General features: G+C 40.8%; 3 protein-coding genes across 5 annotated transcripts; 1 reads left to right on the plus strand and 2 right to left on the minus strand.

The window, feature by feature from the left end:
* The first annotated feature begins 1,666 nt into the window (after positions 1-1,666).
* On the plus strand, positions 1,667-4,970 carry adal (adenosine deaminase-like). The gene is made up of 10 exons (XM_041038890.1): positions 1,667-1,810; positions 1,945-2,075; positions 2,395-2,455; positions 2,585-2,672; positions 3,053-3,134; positions 3,333-3,459; positions 3,883-3,963; positions 4,049-4,187; positions 4,280-4,380; positions 4,634-4,970. The coding sequence occupies exons 1-10, from the start codon at positions 1,766-1,768 to the stop codon at positions 4,829-4,831; spliced, it is 1,053 nt and encodes a 350-aa protein (XP_040894824.1). The 5' UTR covers positions 1,667-1,765; the 3' UTR covers positions 4,832-4,970.
* Positions 4,971-5,116: 146 nt separating this feature from the next.
* Positions 5,117-13,052, minus strand: nat10 (N-acetyltransferase 10). 2 transcript variants are annotated; one of them, XM_041038889.1, is made up of 29 exons: positions 12,937-13,052; positions 12,598-12,741; positions 12,380-12,471; positions 12,112-12,283; positions 11,793-11,915; positions 11,644-11,705; positions 11,434-11,548; positions 10,472-10,579; positions 10,207-10,340; positions 10,016-10,109; positions 9,829-9,927; positions 9,615-9,751; positions 9,117-9,241; positions 8,843-8,993; positions 8,435-8,531; positions 8,199-8,315; positions 7,900-8,001; positions 7,735-7,809; positions 7,532-7,648; positions 7,255-7,388; positions 7,115-7,163; positions 6,920-7,016; positions 6,728-6,835; positions 6,474-6,646; positions 6,267-6,386; positions 6,044-6,142; positions 5,582-5,655; positions 5,405-5,485; positions 5,117-5,315 (listed from the first exon to the last, which is right to left on the minus strand). In XM_041038889.1, the coding sequence occupies exons 2-29, from the start codon at positions 12,709-12,711 to the stop codon at positions 5,171-5,173; spliced, it is 3,114 nt and encodes a 1,037-aa protein (XP_040894823.1). In that variant the 5' UTR covers positions 12,712-12,741; positions 12,937-13,052; the 3' UTR covers positions 5,117-5,170. The 2 variants fall into 2 exon arrangements, with proteins under 2 accessions (XP_040894823.1, XP_040894822.1); XM_041038888.1 differs by having other exon boundaries at positions 12,598-12,777; positions 12,937-13,050.
* A 1,333-nt stretch (positions 13,053-14,385) lies between these two features.
* Positions 14,386-23,462, minus strand: caprin1b (cell cycle associated protein 1b). Of its 2 annotated transcripts, none has more exons than XM_041039009.1 (18): positions 23,321-23,462; positions 21,834-21,998; positions 21,624-21,686; positions 21,409-21,495; positions 21,077-21,315; positions 20,899-20,981; positions 19,100-19,303; positions 18,944-18,996; positions 18,750-18,833; positions 17,536-17,712; positions 17,345-17,453; positions 17,168-17,229; positions 17,002-17,094; positions 16,649-16,795; positions 16,136-16,289; positions 15,778-15,954; positions 15,044-15,150; positions 14,386-14,935 (listed from the first exon to the last, which is right to left on the minus strand). In XM_041039009.1, exons 2-18 carry the CDS (start codon positions 21,996-21,998, stop codon positions 14,849-14,851), a joined length of 2,091 nt encoding a protein of 696 aa, XP_040894943.1. In that variant the 5' UTR covers positions 23,321-23,462; the 3' UTR covers positions 14,386-14,848. The 2 variants fall into 2 exon arrangements, with proteins under 2 accessions (XP_040894943.1, XP_040894942.1); XM_041039008.1 differs by having other exon boundaries at positions 15,778-15,957.
* Positions 23,463-23,577: the final 115 nt, after the last annotated feature.

Here is a 23,577-nt window from a genome sequence, read left to right on the forward strand (position 1 = left end):
TTGTTGAGGTGAACACCCAGGTACTTGAAGCTGTCCACCAACATGGTATCATTTTTAACACAAGATACTGCAACTCAGTGTGCTACTCAGTTAGCACACCCAAGCTAACACAATTGATGTTCAAACTCCAAGTGGTAGGAGTACAGATACAAGACTAAACAAAATGATGGAGTCTATACTGTGTGCCAAATAATTATATAAGTGATTTTTTCTTGAAAATTTGGACAGCTGCTGTTCAGAAAAAATTGTTTTAGTATGATGTATCTAAAGCCTTGAGCTTTAACAAAACCCTTTTTGTTTGAATCTACAAAGCTTTCTCATATCCTGTATCACAGACATGTATATAAGTGTGGTGGAAAAATACTTTCTTCCCGATGAGAAGTGAAATAAAATTCTTTAGACAGTGTCTGTCACACTAAAGTATATACAAATTTATCATATCATCACTGACTACATTCCTTTAGGTTTAAGTAGACACACCATTAGCTGATATGTGAAAATATGCATTTAGCTGTTTTTGTAGGACACAGATGTCCTTAGGTTGATAGCAAGCTGGGGGAAAACAAAGACTCAAAACCTAAACATTAACATTAACACATAATCATCATCATCATAAAGAGGAGGAATCAAATCAGTAAATAAATCAGTTGGGTTTTCAACTTCTGACCGAAGACGAGTTTCAGCCAGAGGCCATCTGGTGTGTGATTGACCTATCAATAGACCTTACAATGAAACTTCTAATGCAGGGAATAATACAACATCCAATCAGACTGAACACGCTTGCACCAATAAGGATACCAGTGATTCCTTGCAGTAGCGATGAATGGACATAAAATTACATCTGTAGCATAACGAGATTCATACCTCAGCTATGGCTTACGCCAACTCCAAATGCATGTCGTTCAGTCCCAAACTGCAGCACAAAATTTTCTGATATTTCTTGCAGAAAATCCTCTTCTGGCCTCGCTTTCTTGTTAAATTCGTGCAGTGATTTTTGCAGAAGAAAGGCCTTGTTTAGCCATGGCTAAAATAATCTGTCTCCAAGGACATTTTGGTTGGGCGCACCGCTCTGACAGGAACGGGGCTATCTTCTTCTTCCTGGCCGCTGGATTCTGCCGTTCGCCCAGACGCGAGATTATTATAAATAAAGAACAGTAGGTGGCGAAAATCCTGCAGCCGGTAGCAGGCAGCAAGTCTCCGTTAAATAAAATAAGAAAACAATGATAACATCCGGTCTCTGGACACGACAAAACGGTCCTTTTTCGTTTCTGCCTCTTCGTGATTTTGTATTTTGTTACGCAAAGTAGAAAAAAATCTGTATCTTGTATTTTAAAACGAAAATAAAAGGCAACAGTGCCGCCAAGTGGAAGTGGCTGGAAAACTGATTAAAAGAAAGAAAGGAGAAAAAAAAAACACTTCATATAGTTATGTAACGCTCCATGTTCTTCAACTGTACAGCAAACAATATTTTTGTAAGCAGATTTACATTTATGGAATACACGAAAAAAATAAAATTATGAAATAAGAGTCATTGTCTTTACCATGTACAAAAAACCCAAAACGACAGAAGTTTTTTTTTTTGACAGCGAAAATAGCGGAACCTTGCCGAGGGAATCAACTACAAAAGGTGGGGCCTATTTCTTTGTTGCACTTGGTGGTGCCACAGGTAAATGTAGACAGAAAACAGAGGCGGTTTATTGTCAGCGTTGGAATACAACACAGCTCAGGGCTCGCACAACTAACTCATTCTTTGTGGTAATTTGTGATGGATAATGAGGATGGTGTCTTTTATCGGCAGCTGCCAAAAGTGGTAAGTCAGAAAAATGTGTTTATGATGTTTTAAGGAAAAACAGAACTTAGAAGTTAGTGTTTAGAAAGAGTGAGTGAATGCGGTTAACGTATGTGAGAGCTACATGCTAACGTCAGCATTTTAACTGTCACCAGGAGCTTCACGCTCACCTCAACGGCTCTGTCAGCCCCGAGACCATCGAGAAACTCATCTGCCGAAAACCACATCTCAACATTAAACAAAGCATGACTGCTATCGGCAAAAACCAGGAGAGGACACTGGAGGAGTGCGTATATCTTTATGTTTGTAATTAATTCAGAGTTGATTAATCTGTATTAACTAATTAATCATCAGTTACACCTGTTTGATGTCCAACAGCCCCCGCTAGCTGGACATCAAACAGGTGTAACTTATGATTAAATAGTGGTGTCATTCATTCTTTTTAATACGTGTTGTCATGTAGAATCAGTGAAGCAAATGATAGGTAGATAATCATCTATGTATGTTCAATGGGAAGCAAATGATCTGTATTGACCCAGACAATAGGAGGGGGTGTCTTTGTTAAAATGGTCAACATTAAAACAACATGGCGCGCATGGCCACAGGTGTTTTCAGGTCTTCAAGGTCATCCATCAGCTGGTGGACACGGAGGAGGACATCCTGATGGTGAGGACTGGCCTTAAGCTATAAATTATCTCATGTGTTGCTCCTCTTTTTTTTTTTTTTTTTTTTTTTGTTTTTTAATTCTGATGTTTTGCCCGGCATCAGAAATACATGTTAGTTTTTTATTCTCAGGTGGCCACAGATGTAATCAGGGAGTTTGCGGCTGATTCTGTCAAATACTTGGAGCTCAGAAGTACACCAAGGGAGGTGAAAGCCACAGGTGAGGATATTCAATATGGAGCATAATATTTTTATTGTATGTTATACTGTCTGGGTTGTTATTAATTATTAAGCTCACAGATACAGCTGCAATGATTAGCCATTTAATTGATTGGTTGATCAACAGAAAATTAATTATTTTGTTTATCAAATAATCATTTAAAAAAATTTCTGAGAAAAAAATACGTTGCTTCCCACCTGTGGGGATTTGGTGCTTTTCTTTGTCGTATGTGACAGTAAAGTGAATATTCTGGATTCTGGGCTCCAGAATTTCTGATGTCATATAAACAAAATTAAACAATTGAGAATATAATTGGCAGATTAATCAATAATGAAAATAATTGTTTGTTGCTACTTACAAGTTCATTATCTTTTTCCCAGGATTGACTAGTAGGAGATACATTGAAACGGTCATCAGAGCAATCCAGCTGTGTAAAAATGAAGGATTGGACATTGATGTCAGGTAGGCCAAGCCTGTACTATTGAAGTGTACAAAAAGTACAGAAATTTACCTGAGGTGTGTGACAAACTTCTGGACAAACTCCTGTCACCATCACTGGCTAGTGGGAAAAAAACCCAAAAAACTCCAAAATACTACATAATGTATTGAGTGCTGGCCACAGCAGTGCATGACACTAAACGTGCCCACTTATCTTATAAGGTTTCTGGTGGCGATTGACCGCAGGAATGGGGCAAATGTTGCCATGGAGACAGTGGACCTAGCTGAAGAGTTCCTGCTGTCCTCTGATGGTTTGGTGGTGGGACTTGACCTGAGTGGAGATCCAACGGTCAGTCAACCAGTTTGAGGCTTGCAGAGGTGGAAAGTAGCAAAGAAGATGTACTTGTAAAAGACAATTAGTTTTACTTCAAATATGATGTATCATTAGAGTCAAAACAGAGCTAATAGAACTGTACTAATTAGACAAGTGGTTCCTAAACTTCTTTAAACCAGGGCACCACTGTTTTTCCAGCTTTTATTAATAAGTGGTTCACAAAGATGTTGAAAGTAGTTTAGCAATATTAGCATTTTTACTCGTACATAATATTTTTCATTTGAAGAGCCCATTGTATAATATTTTCTAATAAATTGGAAGCTTATTATATAAATATAATATGTATACCATTTAGGCTACTCCAAACTATTAGTTTCGGCGGGTCAGAGGGTTGTTGCTGGATTGAGACTTGTTAATTAAAGTAATTTTCATTCTAAGGTGGGCAGTGCAAAGGCTCTACTTCCAGCTCTAGAGAAGGCCAAGAAATGTGGACTTAAGTTGTCACTGCATCTCTCAGAAGTATGACCATAACATTCTTTTTATCATTTGACTTTGTTCACATTATCAGCGAGTGCAGTGACATTGCACCAAAAACATGTTGCAGGTACCGTCCCAGCTGGAGGAGTCAAATTTGCTGTTGAATCTTCCTCCAGACAGGATCGGCCATGGCACTTTCTTGCATCCTGAAGTGGGTGGATCTCAAAGTCTGGTTGACAAAGTGCTGAAGAACAATATACCACTGGGTAAGACTGAGATTAATTGATTAATAGATTAATATTCTGTGGTTTGTACAGTATGTTGACTTGGTTTTTGATCCCCCAACTTTTTCATGTAGAACTATGCCTGACATCAAATATCAAAGGAAAAACTGTGCCATGTTACTCCAAACATCACTTCAAATACTGGTACCAGCTGGGACATCCAAGCGTGATTTGTGTAAGTTTTCTCCTTTTTGATACTCTTTTAAAGTATGTAGTCTGCTGTCTGAGTCAGATTATTACTACGTTTGGGTAACAAGTGACATGATGATGATACCTTCAGTTCCAATACCAGTCATGATACCAAATCGGTTGCTAACACAGATAAAACAAAAACAAAAAAAAAATTTTTGAACCTGATATGACAATTGATGGCTGGGAAGAAAAAGAAAGTTTACCATGAATGATTTTTATTCTTTGTCACATTACAGACTGACGATAAGGGGGTGTTCTGTACAAACTTGTCTCGGGAATATCAGCTGGCAGCTTCCACGTTTGGTCTAAGTCATGAAGCCGTATGGACACTCTCCCAGCAGGCCATAGACTGTATCTTCGCACCAGACACCGTGAAACAGGAGCTCAATCAGAAGTGGATTGATTTAAAGCCTCAGGTGTTCGGTGAAGCCTAAAGCAAGTCATATACCTCAGCTTTCAGTTTTAAAACTTTTTACAAGTTTTTGTAGAAATCATGACATTAACTAAAAAGGGCCTCTGAAACTACAGTTAACAAATGTTTGACATAAGTGAAAGTAAATGGTACTTATTTAGTATAAGTGTGAAGTGTATTTTTTTTTCTGCTGTTATACATTGTCTTTTGTGAGGGACTTCAATGGATATCCAGTCTCTTGGATGCTCGTCAGTATCTGTAAGTCCATCCAAGATATCACCCAACATAGTTCTCTAAATTACAGCTCATTGTTGTTTCTTTGTACCCACACATTGTCCTGTCAGTGCAGCGCGGTTTACTGTCACACCTTCTTTCCGAATTTGCCATGCCTGTCCTTGTTCTTCTTGAATTTGCCGTGCTGCATCTCCTTCTTTTTCAGTTTCCCGTGCTGGGGACCCCCGTTGCTTGCTGTCACGTTTCCGCCGTCTAACTTCCTCTTCTTGTCACTGTGCGGAGTACAACATAATTTCAAATTCGTTTCAACAACAACCAAACACCCACACAGTATTTTGTAAGATCCTGAATGTCACTGCACCTCTTTATGCTGATGACAGCCGTGTTCCCTGCTTTCTTCAACACCTGGTCCCACTCCTCATCATCTCCACGGATCCTATACCTGTAAATGCAAAAAGAAATCATTGCAGCTTCAGTGAATATTGCCATGATTCAATTCAATTAATGACAGAGGCAACGGTCCTGAGCTCATACTCACTCTTCCAAGTCAATTTCTTTAACTTTCGCTATATCCTGCTTGTGTTGCTCCTCAAACTCCTTTGCAGCTTCATTCTGTTAATGGAAGAAAAAACAGTTCATTTTCTAAATTTCTTTTAAACACATTGTGTTTAAAACACGCAGGTGTAAGGCTGCAACACAATATTTTAATAAATTGAACTGCTAATGCTTTTTAAGATGCTTTTAGTCTAGAAAATATCAGAAGATAGTGAAAATCCATCACAATGACCTAAAACTTAAGGTTGTGTTTGAATTACTCATTCTATCAACCAATGGTCAAAAAGATATTAAATTTAAGAGAATATAAAACAGAGAAGATCAACAAATCCTCACATCTGAGAGGCTGAAACCAGCAAATGTTTGGTATGATATACTATCGATTGCTTATTTAATCACTAACTAACTAGGCATCACATATAACTGAGTGCTAAGATACACATACCAGATCATCATTAAGGCTTCTGACAGTTGGCTCCATGGTAACGTCTTTAGTGGTCGCCATTTCTGCCTCAATCGCGTTTTCTTGGATGCTGGTGAAGACCTAGGATGATAAAGGTGAGAACGGTAGAATGTACTAACGTTATGGCAGTTGTTTTAATAGTAGGTTGCGTATCATAATCTTTATACTATGTTAAATATAACTCCCACCACTGATGTCAACTCACTTGCACAAGTTTACGGACGAGACGGTTGAAGAGGCCCATGAGCTGCGAGCTTGGGAGATCAATTTCCTTTTCTAGCTCCTCCACCGACTTGTGCTGCAACCCTATACCCAGTAGTAACGCCTGGAGGAGAACAGTCAATAGCCACTCAACATCTACAAGAAAATAACTGTGGTCACAGCAAAGGCACAAATCAGTGAGGACACTTACACACTGTGCTGCTGAGAGGGAGATGTCACCGAGCTGCTTGAGGAAGAATATGCGTGCCACAGCTGGGATTAGGTCCATGATGAGGTGATAGTCCACCATGCTCCTCGAATACAACTCCAGACGTTTGAGGTCATAAGGGCTGAAATGAGCTGCCAGCTCGGAGCTACTGAGAACTGCAGAGACCAGAGACAGGTCAGATCAGGACTGTGAGACAATGAGGAAATCTGATCAGTGTATAGGTAGGAGGGTCTTACTGGTCCCCTCCTCTTTGGACTTCTTATTCTGCAGGATGCTGAGTGACAGGCTCGGATGGAAGCTGCTGAATTGGTAGGAGAGGAGGGACAGGAAGCGCCGACGGAAATCTGAGGAAAACAAAAACCATTCAGGAGGATAATAACATGTTTAAAAATAAACCAGATCTCCTGAGATAGTGCAGGACAGTTCACCTTTCCAGAAGGCGGACAGCCACTGGCTCTGCTCCGGGGTTTCGTCTGTGTTCAGCTCCTTCAGCATCACACAAGAGTGCTCTCCTGTCAGATCGTTCTATACACAACCACACCCACCAAAAATAATTACAGCATGTGACAACAGCACAATGTACAGAAACATATTAAAAAATCAGAACAAATTTTAATACTTACAGGGGTTTGTCTTAAGTAGACTGGAGTATAACCTGCTTTCTTCCAGAACCTGTCAGGTTACACAAACATTTTTTTTCAGATTTCTAAATCTTAAAAAATATTACCACCCAGCTGTCCTCTCCATATTTAAGGGTACTCACTTCAGCAGCTGTGCGGTAAGGCCATAGGAAACTCCTAAATAGTCCAGTCTCTCTGCTCTCCTCTCACTCAGCTTCAGCAGCAGAGGGGGGAGCTCCTTCCGTGGTGTGATAACCTCCTCCAGAAGACTAACAGCCTGGATAACAACAGAGTTTGTGTCACATATGCGTATGTTTAATCTACCTCATCTAAACTCTAAATTGTATTTTTACACTTCATGTGGGGAATTAATGTCCCGCACATGTTGCTCAATACATTTTATGTCTTTAATTGTATTACCTCACTGCTGACGGAGGTGATCTCATTGTGGTTCAAGTGTGTGCTCTCATCCATGGTGGGAAACTTGCCCTCATAGTACATTTGCAGGAGCTGGAGAGCTCTGGAGCCATAACCCATCTGTTGGACAGGTGGAGACCCAATTACATACATGAAAATAAATTTTAAAAACTGGATAAACAGCTGAGGCCTTCGCAAGTTCTTACTCCTTGGTAGTCTGGATTAACAGCTATTCGCACCACTCTGCCTCCAGACAGGCTGCCGAACTCTGGGTCTTGGAACTGAAAGGAAAAGAGCAAATGATTCCTGTTAGGACTGTGGAAACACAAAGCAGTAATGATTTCCTCTAAAGTTTTGTGAACAGTACGTACTTGTTCTGACACAGTCCAGGGAATGAGATCACCAGAGGCCTTCTTCCCTCTGGACAGACTATTTAGGATGGACTGCCGAGATATTTCTCCCTCCAGACACACCTGAGGGAGCAAAGACGAACAAATGCACACATGAGTTGAATCAACAGTATTGACACTAAAACATAAGCAAAGCCTTAGGAAGCTTGTGGGAGACTGGTCTCATTTTTAGATTTAAAAAAAATCTCCCATCCCAACTTTTAGCTTTCTATTGCATGGATTTAAAAACACAAGGTTCACAAGGGTCATGAGTGTCTTACCTGCACCACAGCAAGAACCTCAGGTAGTGAGTTCTGTGTGGGAGGAACAGGCGGCAGAAGGCAGAAGAGGTGATGGGCCGGAGCATCAGACAACATCTGCAGGTCGTTGGGGGAATTCTGGAGCCAGAGGAAACAATGAGTCAGCAAATAAACACAGAGATGACACATTAGTGTGTGTAGGAAACTCTGCTCTCTGAATAAATCAGAATTATTTAATTAGAAGTTAAGTATCTCACCTTGTAGTGTGATGCCACATAGAGAGCCATCAACCTCTGCAGGAACGCCTCAGACGCCTTGTGGTAACAGAACAGTGTGTCTCTGTTCACATAATATCTGGACGGTGTGCGATAAGGATGAAAGCAGAAACCTCTACATTTTTTTTTTTGCTTGGGCCTTAGGAATTTATAAAAGACTTTCAGTATTTTCTGACATTTTATAGATCAAACGATTGGTAGAGAAAATAAATGGCAGATTCATCCATCATCATCAGTTGGAGAACTACTCTAAATGGTTGCGTTCAATAAAATATCACAACATAAACACTTTCATTTTAACCAGTGCTCCAGCTCTATCATATTCTTTTACTTGTTGTTGGGTCTAGACCAAGGGGTAACTTTAGGTCCTTTACAATAATTCAAGGATACAGGTCACAGGTCTGTGGAAGTGGACAGCCAGAAATGAGCCTGGGGATGCTGAGACAGTCCAGACAGAGCAGATCATTCAGCCACTTCTCCACAGCGTCTCCTGGAGCGTACCGAATGGACTCGTGAAGAGAAACCTCGTGGAGAGAGCGAGCTGTGTGGGGAAATAAATAATCAGCAGTCAGTCAGATGATGAGCGATGCACAGTGCGTGCGCGCACACACGCACGCACCCACGCACACACACACACAGTTAAACACAGAGATACAGTATTTACCTGCTGCTAGCCTCGCTGTGTTGGTGGACCTGTTCTCTGCTGACATGCTCTGCTGACTGTCTGCACTCTGCTGCCTCAACTGCTGAATCAGTTTGAGAGAGAGGGAACGTCCAGTGCCTTCGTACCTGCAGAGACCAGCAATACAAATAATTAGAGCCGGAATGATTAAATGATTTATTGGTCGACAGAATATTAACTATTATGAGAATCAATTAATCATCATAAGTCACAAGATGCCAACAATCCAGTGGTTGTAACAATTCAACTATGAATATTTGCCAATTTTCTTAGTTTTCTATTATACTAAACTCAATCAAAGACAATTTTATACACCAAACAGTTACTGGTAGTCAAGAAAATAATCTGTGGATTAATCAATGATGAAAAATAGCATTTCTTGCAGTCATACATATATTAATAAATATAAATACTTATACCCATATCATACCCATATCACTTGGGTGCATGACATAAATGTCATGCAACCCTATTACTGACCCGTTGATGGTGGAGGCCATGAAAACCAGATAAGGACCCAGCAAGTTCTTCACCAGAGGGAGAGGGATGGCTGCAGCCTCGTCAATGACCAGCAGTTCAGCCTGGCCCAGTTTCACTGCATCGCCTGGGTGGATGTACTGTTGGTCACAGGAACAGGAAGATCAGATATGTGCATTTCATTTACTACCGCAGAGAGTGATTGGGTCCCATTTACCTGAATCGTCTGCCGATGCTCTTTGAAGATGTTCACCCGCACCACTGCTTTGTTGAACTCTGGATTCAAAGACTGGATGATTTCATAGTCAAGATGCTCCTACAAATACAAAAGAGGACATGAATTGGTCTGTGCTCACAGCATCAACATACATTCACTTTTACAGAGAAGATGTATTGCAGCCCACCTGATACTGCAGAACATCAAATCCTTTGAAGATGAACTCAAACATGGTGTGGAGGTTGTCTGGACTTGGTGAGGTTACAAAGATATTGGAGTAGCTGTAAAAAAAAATGACAGGCAATAATTGGCTATGACTGACGACAATATAATAGACACAACTGATTTATACTAACAAATTATAAAATTAATCTGTACCCAAAAGCCACAGCTCCAGCAACAGCCAGCCCCAGAGCTGCAGACTTGCCTCGACCACGGGCAGCAGTCAGAGCCACAGTGCTCCTCAGGGTCTTCTCTGAGATTGCCTCAATGAACTTCAGCACTGCCTTGGCCTAGAAGGCAAGACAAGCCTTGAAAATGACAACTAGGACGCCGACATGTCGGGCTGATTACGTCAAATCAGAAAGAGCTATAAATATTATCAAATTATATTATACTTGTTTAATAAATGAGAGGTCCTGACCTGATCCATGGTCCTGCAGCAATCCACCAACACACCAACAGGCTGAGTGTCCTGAAGGGACTCTTTCAGGTCCTTCAGCTCCTGTTCTCGTGGAGACAAACCGTCCTCCTGAAGGGGAGGAGACAACTTGTCATGAAACAGGAAGCATATAACGAACAAATTTTATTCATATGGCACAAGAGAGAACACAATAAAAAACAGACAAGACAAAATAAAAACAAGGAAACAAACTGTACAAACCTGAAACTATCAAGTTATTAAAAAAAATCAGGGGAAAATAAGAGATAAAAAAATAAGAGTTTTAAAATAGTTTTTAAAAATGTGCATTGATTTGGTTTCAGGAGGCTGTTCCAAAGTCAATAAGCATCAACAGCAAACAACATTCGTTTCAGCATTGATCTTGGAACAGCTACAAGTCCCTGCTCCAAAGACTAAAACCTCTGCCAAGTGACAACAACTCCTTTAAAAGAGGCTGCCCAACATGTCTCATATGTCAAGAGTAAAACTTTCAAATCAATACTAAAACAGCCAGAGAGCCAGCGAAGAGAAGCCAGAACTGGTGCACTGTGTAACATTTCATATAGACAAGCAGTAAACTGTGCTTTTTCCTTTTTTTATGTGTTATTTATCCCCACAGATAAATCAGGGCTGCAAGTATTCCTTATTTTTCTTATAAATTGTCTATGATCTGTTTTTTAGGTGAAAATGTCCATCAGCAAATGACAACTTCTTCAGACTGCTTGTTTTGTTTTACCAAAAGTAAAAAAATCCAGTAATATTTTATTTACAATGATATAAAAAAGAGAAAAGCAGAATATCATTTCACCGGAAAAGCTCATACCAGTAAAAGTTCTTCATTTTTGCTTCATAAGTGGGATAAACAAATAATCAATTATTAAACTTACTGCAGATTAACTTTCTGTTTTCTAAACAACTTATTGTTTTTACTCTGATAAAGGTACCTGAGTCTTTGGAGGTACTGGCTTGATGTTTGCCATGTGGCTGGAGATTGGCAGGATGTTGAGCTGGTCATCAATGGCAACACAGTTTTTGCAGGATGCAAGAGACAGAATGAACCTAGAAATTGTTGAGCAAAATTAATAATGTTGTGAAACTGTCATTACATTGACCAAAAATTTGCCAAATCCCATAAAATCCAGAGGAGCCCGCACCTCTCATTGAACCTTCCCACCACATCTTGATGAGCCTCAGTCCTGTATCGAGAGTGTACGTCCTGAAGAAAAGAAGCCACAGCAGTCCATGGTTATATGACTAGAAAAGAGCGCCTGACATGTGGAGATGAAACATGATGAAGACTTACCATAGTCATAGTGTACAGCTGTTTGAGAGAGTTCATTGTCCTCAGCAGTATGACGACTATCCCACCTCCTTCTACAGTCTCGATAGTTCTCGCTAATAGGTTTGGAGTGAGCGCTTCAAAATCCTGCGGGACAAGTAAGACAACAGACATAAAGCTTGAAAACACCTGATCTACCAACCACATCGACTTTACCTTAATCTATAGCTGTGGATTCCAACCTTTTCCAATTGCAACCCCATGTAATTAACGAATGTTTCTTTCGCCTTCCGCAACCCTGTGTTTAACCACTGGTCTACGGACAAAGAGCAGACAGACTCACCTGTAAGACACACATGCCGTACGTGTTTCCCAGGATCTTGTGTGTTTCATTGTAGTAACAGTAGCGAATGTTGGTCGCAGCGACGAAGAGTTCAAACGGGTCATCCTGATTCAGATTCAACGTGCCTGTTTTAATCTTCTTCTGCAGTTGTCTCATGCGCTTCTTGCGATTGCTGTGTTGGACATATGGGACTTGATCAAACCCCACTCTTCTTGTTGATGCAACACATGTCAAACATTAAAACTGTCTGTGAGGAGTTGAGGCTCACCTGCTGAATCCTAGGTCTTTTTTGTAGCACCAGAGTACAGAGGGTCGGGCTCTGACGGTGGCTTTAGACAGCATGTGATGCAGGATCACAACCTGGATCAAAGACAGGTGTAACTGGTTTAATTCGAAATGCAAATAGACTCATCTGACAGAGTTACATGGACAAAGTGAATCGGAGACAGACAAATTTACCAGGGAGAACAGGGAATGGAAGATTACCTGATCTCTACCACGGTCTCCCACCACCACAAACATAGTGCGGTGCTGCAGAGCGACTCCATTCTCTATCTGGACCCGGATCCGGTTGTCTACCTTCTTGCGGACTGTTGCCATCGTCTTCACGAAAATCGAAATCACTCACAACTACGTTAACACAAAGAACCGAGTGCGAGTAAGACACTGCGAAATAAACAGTGAGGTTAGACCAACGAAGTGCTGAAATAAAGGGTAAGATCCAGCCAAAACAAATGAAAGTTCAACTAAAACCTGCCACAAAGCGAAAAAGAAAGACAACGAAATCAACACGCCATTATAAACATGCAGACTTCTCACTTTTACCTGCTAATACAGACAAACTGCTTATTCTTTAATCTTCATAAAAGCCCATTAAGTCGAAAGTTGAATTTACATGCCAGCCATCATGCTGTTGATACACTCACGTGGAGACACCCGTTCATGAAGGACCCCTGGTGTGACGTCAAACTTGCGCGACGTTTTCTCCAGCGCACAAGAAAGCCCTGAATTTGGTCTGCCAGGCCGAGATCTCTACAACTGAAACGATTGGTCGATTCACAAATTATGTTATCAACAGCAAATTGACTCACAACTTTTTTCTTAAGAGTTTTGATCATTTGTTTTTAAAGCAAGAAAGACGAAACAACTAATCAATTAATCAAGACAATCAACATCTGAAGAGAAAATGATTGATTGCAGCCCTACTCAAATATGTATTTGTTGAATATCTCAGTCCTTATGATAGTAAATTGATTTTTTTTTTTATATGAGAGCATGGACAAAGCGATGAAAACGCTGATTTGGGCAATTCTGGGGCATTTTTCACCACTACACAATATTATTTAGATCAATAATTAATCATGAAAATAATCAGCGTTTTCGCTCATGTGGAAAATTAACATTAACTGCTTAGATGTCCAGGTAAACTAATGGGGATGATGGTTAGGGCCCAGTTTCAATTTTTTAGGTTAAAGCAGAGGTGTCCAAACTGTTTCACAAAGGGCCGTGTGGCTGCAGGTTTTTTTGTTCCAGCCAAGCAGCAGAACACCAGACTTGACTCATTTAATAAATTGCTCTCAGTCTTCAGACAGCTGATTGGTCAAACTGTGTGCTCTTCATTGGTGGGAACAAAACCCTGCAGCCACACAGCCCTTTGGACAGTTTGGACACCACTGCTTTAAGGTTAACACCAACTGTAAAGTCTGCCTGGGAAGATCAGGTCAGGGACAAAATTAACCCAACTTTCCTCGACCACGCACCTGTGTGGGGCAAAGAACAGACCCGTGAATTGTACAAACCAAACTTAACCATGAGTTTCAAACTAGAAATCGTGTAATTTGAAATCTTTCAAAGCAGTTTGTCAGGCAGCTTTTAACGCCATTAAAAAAGGGACGTTTTAGTAAAGAAGTTACACATCAAAGCATAACTGTCGTAAAAACAGTCGAAAACGCAAAGTAGACAAAAATGACAAAAATTATGACACAAAATAAAAACCTCACTAAAATAAAAATGAATAAAAGAAATGTCGGGAAGCAAGGCTGGATTATAAACCAGGCAAACTGTGCATCATCATTGAATATGGTAACATTTTTTTTGTCTATTAACAATCTAACTAGAATACTAATCTAAAACTGAAAACATAATGGAAAAAAAAATTCTATGAAAACCCAGAACTGTGCAAAAAATAATAGAAAAGAAAAATGTCCACTGCAGCATTTAACAGTTGACAAATTTTGCCTTTGTGAGAGACATACCAAAAACTCAAGGCTGAAACATGGGTATGCAACACAACTTTATTGAAACTCTTGAAGCAACATCAATTTACAAACAAGGAAACGGGAGCTCATTGAACATAAAACGCTTTTTTTAGAACCAAAATGACGAAAGAACTGAGAAAGGGACTAAACTCCCCAGGATTGGACCAGCAGTGGCAGGTGCATTTTTTTATACAAAAAATAACTTATGAAATCTTTCAAGTTTACAGGAATATTGAAAACACGTGGCTTGTGTAAATCGATGATTGGATTTACAGTTTACCTTGTGTTTTAGACTTTAAATGATTTAATATTTCCAAATATCAAAGCAGGCATTACTTTGATTGAAGAGACAGGAAAAATACCACTGATGAAGAACGAACAAAAAGAGAACATGAGTGAGCTGGGGTAAATGCATTCTTGAATTTTGAATTTTCAGTGTGGTGCAAGTTAATCAGTCACAGTCATTATGAAAGGCCTTTTCAGGATCGCATTGCCTGAGTGCTGCCTCTTGACACTCCTCTGGGTCCCTGACCAGCTCCGCGCTTGTAGTTCTGTTGGTAGCCATCCTTGAGCAACAGGAAAAAAAAATTTAAAAAAAATTTAGAAACTACTCCCACAGATAGCAAAGATCAAATAAACAAAGGCAGTGTGAGGTCTGAATGCTTCTTTCATACCCTCTGGTAATTCCCATTTGAATAATCCCGAGGTGTGTTGAACTGGGTCTGTGCATAACCAGAGTTTGGAGTGTTGGCGAAAGGAGGGCGATAACCGTCATAGCCACCTGGAAATGACAAGACTTCAAATTTAAAACGTTCCAACTGAAATCAACAATAGAAAAAAAACTCAGACTTTTAATACCCTTTCAGACAAGCAACTCATAGATGGCAATTTTACATGTCAAAAAGCATCCAAGTCATGACAGCAATGTTACCACATCAGGCCTGGTAATATTACTGTAATACTTTCAATAAGGCACAATATGAATTAAAGGCTGTCACATTAGGATAAAGGCTGCAGCAACACAAGATTAAATAATCACAAAGAGGGATTGAAACTTATTAATTTTCACTAATGCACTAAGAAAAAAAATGAGTTTCACAAAATCTGTGGAGTAGAGTTTTCTCATGTAAGAACATCTATTTTTAAAAAAATCCCCTTGTACTGAGGTGAAAAAAAAAAGCTGAAAAAGTGATTAAAGTGCTGAAAATTTTTTAGGATTCAGGGGTGGGTGTTCCTTGTGCACACAACTGTCAATTACAGCTTCAGCGGACAAAACGTTTTAAAATCCATCACAGATTTCAACCTGTAAGTAAACAAACAGTTTTCTTCCACCATATAAAACACTTCCCACCTCACTGGTGCCAAAGGTCATCACAATAAAGCTGAAACATAACTGAAAAAATGTTACCTCTGAATCCATTGGATGAGCCTCTGTAGCCATTGATCATGCCCCTGGCATTGCGGGGTCCGCCACGGGACATGCCTCTGCTATTGTAGAAGGATTGAGCCTGCCTGCCGAAGCCTGGGCCCTGCTGGGAAGGCTGCTGATGGCCTCCTGACTGGTCTTGGGAATGGAAAGCACCAACTACTAAAAAAAAAAAAAAAGAAAAAAAAAAAAAACATGGGGTTGGTTGCCCCAAAACATATGCAAGTCAATCTCTAGTCACAGTCAAACGTACAGTATTTACGTAATAGAGTTTAACTGGAATGTAATCCCAGGAAGACAAAATGTGGCACAATCAAAAAAACAGTTAAAATCTGCCCACCTGATTGCAGTTGTTCTGACTGCATGTCCGTCTGCTCCACAGGATGCTGCGACTGGCTGCTGAAGGCCTGGTTGTAGCTGTTCTGGTATTGGTTGGCCTGGTTCAAAGCCTCTGTCTCATTAGCTGGCGGGACTGGGGCATTGAGGTTGAACACCTGAGGGTAAACAAGGGCCACATTGTGGTGAAGCCAAAACCAGAGGAAAGGTCACAGGCTCATTAGGAGTAAAGTCCATTACTCACCATTTCCTGGATATAGCTGCATGACTACAAAGCCATACAACTGCAATATGATGAGAGGGCACTTAAGCAATTCTTAATGGAGCCCATAGCATTTCTGCTTCAACACAAAGTGCTGCAAATAGCCTTTTTAGCTTTATGACAGGCCAGATACTCCAGTCTTTGAATAAACCTGATCATTAAATATGTTTAATACAGCTATTGTTTGGTAATATGTGTAACTGTTCAGTAGGTTTAATTAAAGAAAAACAAGAAATAGTGTCACCACGGTCTTACCGTCTGCATTGACTGGAATGGTGCAGCGTTAACATTGATTCCACTGCTGTGAGGAGCTTTGGAAACAGACTGGAAAACCTGCGTCTGAGAGGCAGGGGGGAGAGCTGTAGAGGGGGGAGGCTGCTCTGACGACAAGGACATTGAGGTCTGTTGAAGAGGGGAGACAATACAAGTTGCTGGACTGAAAACTACCGGTTTGATGATTGAGTGATTTGGAGGCTGTCAGCTGAGTAATAGTTTAAAAACCTAACGTTTCAAAAAGTGAAAGTTATTACAGGAAACAAAAGAAAAAAAATCTACAACATATTATGAGTGCAAGTATGTATAAGAAAGAAAAGCAGTGCATGGTTTACCTGGATGGGGTCGATTGATTCTGTTGAGGGTCGAGGATCTGGTGTGTGTGAGGTCTGATACATGGGGGGCGGTGTTGGGGAGACGATGGGGACCTGTAAACATATTCTGTGTTTAAAGATTTCTTCCTGGTGTGTACTCTATCAGTATTGTCTTCTCATTACTTACTTGTGTGGGCTCAGGTTGGACAGGAACAGTGTTGGGTTGCGATAGCCGGGACTCTGGGTGAACTAAGAAGATTTGAATATTGCACTTTAGTCAACAAGAAATCCAACTGTAAGCTTTTGGTTTTAATATTTGCACATCACATAAAATCATAACCGAGTTGCTCTTTTGAAAACCCACCGGGAGGACACACCATCTGTGGTAAGTCCATGTTCTGAGCAGGTTTCATGGGCTGCGCTGACACAATGGCTGGGTCAATGGGTGGTCCGTCAAACTCCAGCATGGAATCCTAAGAACAGAGAAGTAATCAGCACCACACTAAAACATCTACAACTGTTTACAAACTGTTATTCCAACCACTATCTCCTCACCTGCATGAAGTTGTACGTTCCCTGCATCTGTGCCATTAAGTCCTGCACCGCCTGCTTCCTGACCATGGGATCAGTAGGTGGCACAGGAGACGCTAAGTTCATGGGGTGAGTCTCCAGGGCAACAGGGGGAGCCGCAGGCTGCACGGGCTGCTGCTGTTGCTGCATGGCACTGACTGCCTGAGAATGCAGGACAGACAAAGAGGTGAATGGACATGCAAAAACAAAAGCTGAATAAAGAAAATTGGAATAAAAAAATGAAGTAATAGAGCAGGATGTGAGCATCCACATAGGAACCTAAGTCAGTGGTATTAGGTGAACCTGAGCATTCATGATTCTTGGTGTCAATGTTGCAAACAAATGTTCCTGACTACATCTATAGTTAGATGCAGACTGCGTGCACTATAAAACAGCAGTACATTTCATCCAGGGACACCATGGCCTTATCAGCTTTCTGACTATTTGGCTGCAGCCATTACAATTCTCATTAGGAAGACTGACTGTGATTCCAAAAAAAGGATGACTGGACAAATATCTGACAGAAACTTGTCTGGCAAAAAAAAAAACCCCAGAAAAACTATCATTCAAAGCAAACGATCTGATATGATGCACTGACATATCTAACCTGAATATCTCATAACCAGTTTGAACATGACACAGAGAGAAGAAAATGCAGGCATCACATGACAACAGTAGTAGCAACTCAGCAATACATTGTTTACTTGTGAAAGGTTGTTTACTCGTGGAAAGTGCATCCAAAAGTTTTTAGAGCTTGTTGCCATTTTGTGGCTACATTACCAGTAGCAGAAACATTTCAGATCCCAATATTATAATAATAATAAAGTCCCAATGTTAGCTTTAGAATGACTTTCTGCATTAAAGTTCCAAATAGTTTGACTTAAAATATTCTGTAGATGTTTGCAAATTCTGCTTCCTAGTGCTTAACTAAGTCCAACCTCGTCAACTAATTAAGTTACAAATTGAGCTGAAACTGAATTAATTTATCGTTTCAAGATGTGCTTGTTAGATTAGGGTATACTTTCACTGAAACAACAATCTGGATTAATGTCTCAGATAGCTAAAACCAGACTTATCACAATGGAGCTTCCCTCTTTAAAATGGAGGTTATTTGAAGTGAGATTGTTTTTACCACGCAATACAAATTCTAAATCAGCAAATAATTTCAGTCCCAGAAAAACAACATCTCTGTAGTTTACCTCTGTTTCCGTGGTCCACTCATCCCCCTGATCCTTCTCACTGCCACTGTATGTGCCGTCTGGAATGAACTGTCTATTTACAAACTGGAGAGGGGGGGTGGGGGGTGGGGGGGGACCAAACATCACCACAATGCTAAAAAAAAATAATACAATCAGTTCCAAGACTTCAATGGCGAGAGGAACATTAATCTCACCTCTGTTGTTTCCACCGCAATGGGCTCTGTGAACTCCTCAATTATTTCAGTTTCTGTAAAGAGAATAACAATTTAGAGACTGCAGTGCTGATCTCTGTATAACTTGTTCATAACAGTCATGTTTGGTGCAGAATGACTTCAGAGAACGGTCAGGACCTGGATCGACAGTCTGCTCTTCTGCTTCTGACGATTCAGCCACTGCTGTTGCTGTTGCTGTTGCTGTTACTACTGCTGCTGCTGCTGCCGCCGCCACTGGCTCTTCCTCCTCTTCTTCCTCACACACCCCATTTTGGTGAGATGGAACCCGGTCAAAGTACCCGCTCAGAAGAACCTGGTCCAAAGTCTCTTTCAGTGCCTTGTCTACCAGAGGAAAAACACAGTCAGCATTCTACTGGAAAGTCAAGTCATAAAAGCAAACATGGACTCATCATATTTACCAAGTCACAATTCTCAAGCTAGTATATTGCGGGAAAACAGCGAGAATCAGGGTGGAGATCGGTGATGGTGGGGTAATGTTGAAGTTGTTAACACAGATTTCCCAACTCTACTTGCAAAACAGATCTGTACTTTCACAAGTGAAGGCATTTTCTTAAAAAAAAAAAAGACCTTAAAACTACATAGCATTATTCAATCAGTCCCTAAGATGACAATTACAAAGATATAAAAGGTGAAAACAACAAAAACGTATGACATTGTTGACCAGCTCTGGATGACAGGGAACTTGGGAGAAGGGAAATGAATGAGGTCACATGATCATTTTAACAAGCTCAGCTAGCCAGAGTGTGCACACTGTGGCAATCAAAGCCAAACACAGGGCTTTCCTTTGGTCCCAAACTCAACACTGTGCCTGTGATACACACCAAATTTTAACATCCAACTTTAAGTCCCTGAAAACAAGGTTACAGACCTTCATATCATATCATTTTGGGGAGAATGAACTGAAAACTGCATTTCTTAAACTAGTGACTGATTAGATTAGAAATATGCTACTATAACAATCATGACTTGTAATTTACTAGAAAACTCTAGAAAAGCCCTTAAGCTAGCTCAGGCATTTCCAGTTTTGGCTCTGCAGGCAAAGCAGGTCAATGTTATTTCCTTTACGGCCTCGTGCCTCAGGCCAACAAGTCTGCTGCTGCCTGAATAAATATCCCCCCGAGTCACCAAGAGAGACCTCCTTACTGAGGTGAAAGGGTTGGCTGATGTCACTACTGTGAACTGGGTCACCAGTATCCTAATGTGGCTCCAGAGATCTGACCAGTGGAACCACAGACGACGGGACCACTGGCACTCTGCCCCGCTGCTGAGTCAGGATAAGCCCACAGTGCTCAGCCCGAGAGCAGAATGCAGCAGTGCGAGTCCCGAGACCAGACCGCTGAGAATGCAGTACGCCAATATGCCCGAGCCCTGATTATTCACATCACAGCCCTGCACACATACTGCTTTAACAAAACACAATGCACATGCTACATTAACATATTAAGACTGGTTTATACCCTACAGTACTTTATGACAAGAACGTATTGTTTAGAGCTTTTACCATCTCCTTGGGATTACTTATAAGAATGTGAAAATTACTTTTGATAAAAAGCTTTCTGATAACTGCTGTGTCACTGACCATCTGATAAAATGTCCTGCCAACAATTTTCACCACCAGCTGGGCATCTAAATTAAGCCAGTTTATCTTGAACAATGAATCTCCTATCATTTAAACTTAACTTAACTAGGGTGTAATTAACAATTTTCACTGCTAGGTTATCTGACAGGTATTTTCTCTATGAAATATTAATCATTAATCAAAAACATCTAACACAAATGCAAAAGAAAAAAACTGTTTAATTTTCTGTGAAGTAACTACTCAATTCATTGACTAACCTTGTTCTGAAAATAATTAGCCAAAGCAAGACAGTCACTAAAAGACTACTGAGTTCCACCACTTAAAACATTTGACTTACATGTTGTTCCAACCACAGCCTTGTCCTTCCCTTCCAGCAGGTCCCAGAGGTGCACAGATGCTTCTTCATACTGGTCAGCCAACCTGTGAGCATAGAGATAAGTTGCACCTAGTTAAAAAAGAAAAAAAGAACTCTTCTGCATCTCAAATTGATTAAGATATTAAAGCTTTAGCCCAACCTGACATTTTGGTCGCGGTCTGGCCCAACTAATTTGTAGAACTCATCAAAAGCTGTGAGGTCTGCATCTGTCAGCAGCGGTGAGCCGGCAACTCCTTGCTTCAGGTCCTGCCGCACAGTGTCATCTCCCAGCCGGTCCAGGAGGAACTGCAGCTCCAGAATTGTCTTCAACCTCCTCTGCTCTGCCTCCTCCCGCTGCAGCTGCTCCCGCCGTGCAGACTTCTTCACCACCTTCTGGATCTAATGGTAATATACATGAGCCACACAAAGCTGAGTTTCTACCACTCAGGACAGACACCGCTCTGAGGGAACATTATCAGAAAATGGCCTTACATCTTGTCCCAGTGTAATGAACGTCTTCTGCAATTCTCGGGCAAATTCCAAGTTATTCATGACTTCCGTGTATTTAGAGAGGGCCTCCTAAAAAAGTGAAGGAGAAATAGACATTTCACACATTAATGGGTTGTAAAATCTTTGTAAGAATTACAAGATCATATTAGATTTATGTACGATTTATGTATGAGTGATGAAGGCTTCAGTGTACACACCAGCTGGTCCTGATTGAGACGCTCCCCTTTATTCTTCCTGACTTGATAATCGTCCAGTTTGCTCTGTGGAAGACCATCCAAAATGCAGCAGACAGTTTAGAAAGTTAACACCTATTAGGTGGAGAAATTCTTGTTGCCTCTGAGCTAGAGATGTGGCTCCATGTTGTTATCAGGAAGAATCTGGAACAAATGGCTGTCAAAAGTCCTCACCTTTTTCTTCTCCATGTTGCGAACCTTCTTGTCGATGACACAAAGCACTTGCTTCAAGACTTCGGACTGACCACCAAGTGCAAAATTGCCTGTTGACCCTGGAGCGGATCCCACTTCTGGGCTGGCAGACTGCACTGTCCTGTTTGCATTCATCGCTGAGGGCATCTAGAAATTAAAGTATGAAATGTTAAATTTCCATGGCAATAATGAGGGCTTTTGCCTGTTTTTGTCTGCCAATTGTCTTCTCAGTCGTACTAAACATTTGATCTATTAACGGTCAGAAAATAGTATAGATGCACTTTTCAGATACTCGAGACGGGTTTCAGTGCAGAGACAGTTTCTCTGTCAGTGCCATCCTATATTACATTACATTAAATGAATTCAGCCACAGCCCCTGACTCAGCTTGTAGTACCACAGTAATTTCATGCAGCAAAGTACACAGATTTTGAATCTAAGTAAAAGAAAGGACAGGAATTGAACAGGTAATCAGTATCGGTAGATACCCTGAGTTGAGATAACATTGTCTGTATCAGGAGAGAAGAGGCAGGGCCGATGCCTCCTCAGAAAATAGGGAAAATGTCCATCACAGCTTCTACATGAGAAATTCTCAGATTTCATTATACAGTGGATATTAATCAATGGGAAAAAATTATCAGTAACTATTTAGACAATCAATATATTGCAAAAATGCCAAACATTTGATGGGTCCAGGGTTTCAAATGTGGCAACTAGTAGCTCTTCTTGGTCTTAAAATTACAGTTAATTCTGTTCTGAGGTGCTCTAGGATATTGTGACTTTATATATATATTATAGACTAATCCAGAAATTAAAAAACAGATTAATCAATGACGTGAACGTTCGATTTTAACTGTCAAAGATACGCCTGATTTTTAGATGAAGCTCTAAAACAGACTGGCAGAGATACAGTGGATGTCACAGATATCAAACGCCACAGAGAGGTTAAGTATGAATGGCCAACAGTAAAATAGTGTAAGCTCTCTGTGGAAAAACGAAAGGTAGGACTCATTAGCTCAAGCAGAACAGCGCAGCTATGTGTTGCAGACGGTGCATTATCGGTGTTATCTAGATGTAAATGATATATAGACGTTAGGTATAGTTTCGTAACAAACTAAATATACCAGTCAGAACATATCCCCAAGAATTTCATCGTAGCAGCTGGCTAACTTTAGTCCAAACTGTTCGTGAACTAGTAGGAGAACATTTTTAACCCTGTACTATCTCCTTTTCATACATATTATCCTTCTAACACGGGCTACGAAGCTGTGTCCTCGGCTGGCAACGCTATGGCCCAATGTTGTCCCAGCAATGCGGTCAACTCCCGGTGTCTGGTAAACGGCCCTGTCCGTTAGCACACACCACTGACTTAGCATCCTCACACACTGCTAGCTCCAGGTAGCGAGGCGTGCTAGCCGAGCGCCAGCCGGGAGCCTCGTTCCCCAAGCGGCGCGCCCCCTGATTCACCCACCTTGATGTTTTATATATCCACAGGGGAGCTTCCTAGCGAAATGTACGAAACGGCCAAGTTGTTATTATTGTTGTGTTGCTTTATTTTCTATTTCACTCTAGTGTAGGATCCGCCCCGCCGGCCTCACCGACAACTGAGACGGTTCGAAAGACGAAGAAACTCTTTATAAAGGCGGAGGTCCGTTTTTAGCTGTCAAAGATATGCCTGACAAGATAAACTACAAAACAAACCTTAGAAAAGCATCACTTCATTAATAA

This window comes from Toxotes jaculatrix, chromosome 5 (genome assembly GCF_017976425.1).
Source record: "Toxotes jaculatrix isolate fToxJac2 chromosome 5, fToxJac2.pri, whole genome shotgun sequence".
Lineage (NCBI taxonomy): Eukaryota > Metazoa > Chordata > Actinopteri > Toxotidae > Toxotes > Toxotes jaculatrix.